Raw genomic sequence first — 2,352 nt, forward strand, 5'->3', positions numbered from 1 at the left:
AAGATGGTCTCCACTCTATGTTTCTAAGCAAAGATGGTGTGTACCCTATGTTTCTAAGCAAAGATGGTCTCCTCATTATATTTCTTAGCAGAGATGGTCTCCCCTCTGTGTTTCTGAGCAAATATGGTCTCCGCTCTATGTTTCTAAGCAAAGATGGTCTGTACCATATGTTTCTAAGCAAAGATGGTCTCCCCTCTGTGTTTCTATGCAAAGATGGTCTCCTCCCTATGTTTCTCAGCAGAGGTGGTCTCCCCTGTGTTTCTGAGCAAAGAAGGCCTACACTCTACGTTTCTATTAAGCAAAGATGGTCTCCTCCCTATGTTTCTTAGCAAAGATGGTCTCCCCTCTGTGTTTCTAAGCAAAGATGGTCTCTCCTCTGTGTTTCTTAGCAAAGATGGTCTCCTCTCTGTGTTTCTAAGCAAAGATGGTCTCCTCCCGGCGTTTCTTGGTGAGCACAGTACCAGGTTTGTGCTGTGCGTCCGGATGATTGGCCAGTTCAGGAGGACAGGTGGAGACGGGGCTGTCCAGGATGGTCTGTTTCAGGTCGTACATAACCGGCCCGTCCGAGCTGGTTAGGAACGTCACCGCCTTTCCGCTCTTCCCGGCGCGACCCGTACGACCAATACGATGGGTGTAGTCTGTGGAACACAATGCACATCATCAGAATTCTTAGCCTTCCATTTGCAAGTTCTATTTTGCATTCGAGGATTCTAAACAACCTAATTCAAGTTCTTTTCACAGCTGCAGTTATCTTTTAGTTTGTCAACAATTTACAGATCTTTAGCCTATACATAGGTCTATAAAAAAGTAGGAAGTATTTTGTTGAAATTTTTGGATGAATTTTGTTTACGATTCTTAAATGTTAAAACATATACATCCATTTAGACTGAACAAGCTGTTCAACACTGGGCAATAACTTATTACCTAAACCTAATTGATCCTTTTACTACACATTCTTGTCTTTTTGTTAATCCTGGAAAAGTTATAATAGATGCTACAACAGACGTTTCATGTCACCACATGTCACCACATACCCCATTATGCACTTTACTCCTTACCAGTAGCCCCTCCCTCCAATACTCTTATCTGTACATGTATTTTTGACACTTACATCTCTCAGTCTGGAAGATGTAATTTATTGTATACTTATTTGTCTATTAACATTCATTTTATGTTTATTGGTGCGGCAGCCACTGTCATTTTATGTTTGTTACACATTTTGTATTTGTTATTTCAAACTGTATTTTTTTAGCCTAGGTTTTTTAGCCTGGGTTACATGGCACCACCATTGGTCAGCAGGAGACAATCTTGGGCTCAACAGTTAATCATTAACCAGTCAATTTTCTAGATGTATTTGGAGTTTGTTTTCCAAAATAACAGCAGAACTTAATTTAACAGCAGAAGTAGTGTACAGCCCAGGCTTTCCTGTTTGTTTAGGTAACAGTCCTCTATCACACCAGGACAAAATACACCTTATTTACAGTTTTATCTCATCTGCTGGTGAAGATTCAAAGATACAACTGGGAGTTTTTAATTAACCAATCATAGCAGAGGTGTAAAATTGCTTCCTGCTGTGCCACCAATGGGGCCTTACGCTCAGATATACTGAGCATTCGACTGGCAGGTCTATCTGACCCTACCAGACCCAGGCTCACTGAGATATTTTGTGTCCAGTGTGCTATACATATGTAGGTCTGGAACCCAGGCTAGTATTTCTTATGTTTCATGTTCTTGATGAGCAAATGACCTTATAAGCACATTTTTTGTGCTTGCCATCTAATGCTCATAAATCCATGTGAATATGATAAGTTTTTTGTCCTGACCTTCGATGTTCTTGGACATGTCGTAGTTGATGACCATGGAGACGTCCTGGATGTCGATGCCCCGCCCGGCGACGTCGGTGGCCACCAGGATGTCCTTGGCGCCCTGCTTCAGGTTGTTGAGCGCAAACTCTCGCTGCTCCTGTCCCTTACCTCCGTGGAGCGTACAGGCATTGAACTGTGGTCCAACACACAAGGGCATTTCTTAACTTCCTAACTTGACTAACAAAGTTCTTCCTTTAGCATACTGTAATTCTTTTTTAAACATATTTTTTCCCCGAACCAGGGATTTGACGTGCTTGCACCAAGTGCAAGTCTTTTTCTGAAGCAAGATTTTTACGGCTGGATGCCCTTCCTAACGCCAACCCAAACCCTAGTAGGGCCCAGGATCCCTCTAACTGAGGGGGGAAATGCGCGTTAATTGTCTTTCCCAAGGGCACAACTTGTACGCCACTTGTAATACAAGCCAGAAAAATGTATAACCATAACACATTTCTGGATTTACATTTTCCATTTCCAAAAAAAAATTGTA

The 2,352-nt window shown here is 42.0% G+C and overlaps 1 protein-coding gene across 1 annotated transcript in view; it reads right to left on the minus strand.

Annotated features, from left to right (window-relative positions):
* Positions 1-307: 307 nt before the first annotated feature.
* LOC109461815 (probable ATP-dependent RNA helicase DDX23) overlaps positions 308-2,352 on the minus strand; it is a 33,441-nt gene continuing 31,396 nt past the window's right edge. The window contains exons 16-17 of the mRNA XM_019758277.1: positions 1,824-1,998; positions 308-638 (exon numbers count right to left, since the gene is read on the minus strand). Of these exons, the coding sequence (XP_019613836.1) occupies positions 415-638; positions 1,824-1,998 (399 nt within the window). The 3' untranslated portion in view covers positions 308-414. The remainder of the gene's footprint in view (positions 639-1,823; positions 1,999-2,352) is intronic.

Source organism: Branchiostoma belcheri, unplaced genomic scaffold (assembly GCF_001625305.1).
Source record: "Branchiostoma belcheri isolate BF01 breed outbred unplaced genomic scaffold, Haploidv18h27 scaffold96, whole genome shotgun sequence".
NCBI lineage: Eukaryota > Metazoa > Chordata > Leptocardii > Amphioxiformes > Branchiostomatidae > Branchiostoma > Branchiostoma belcheri.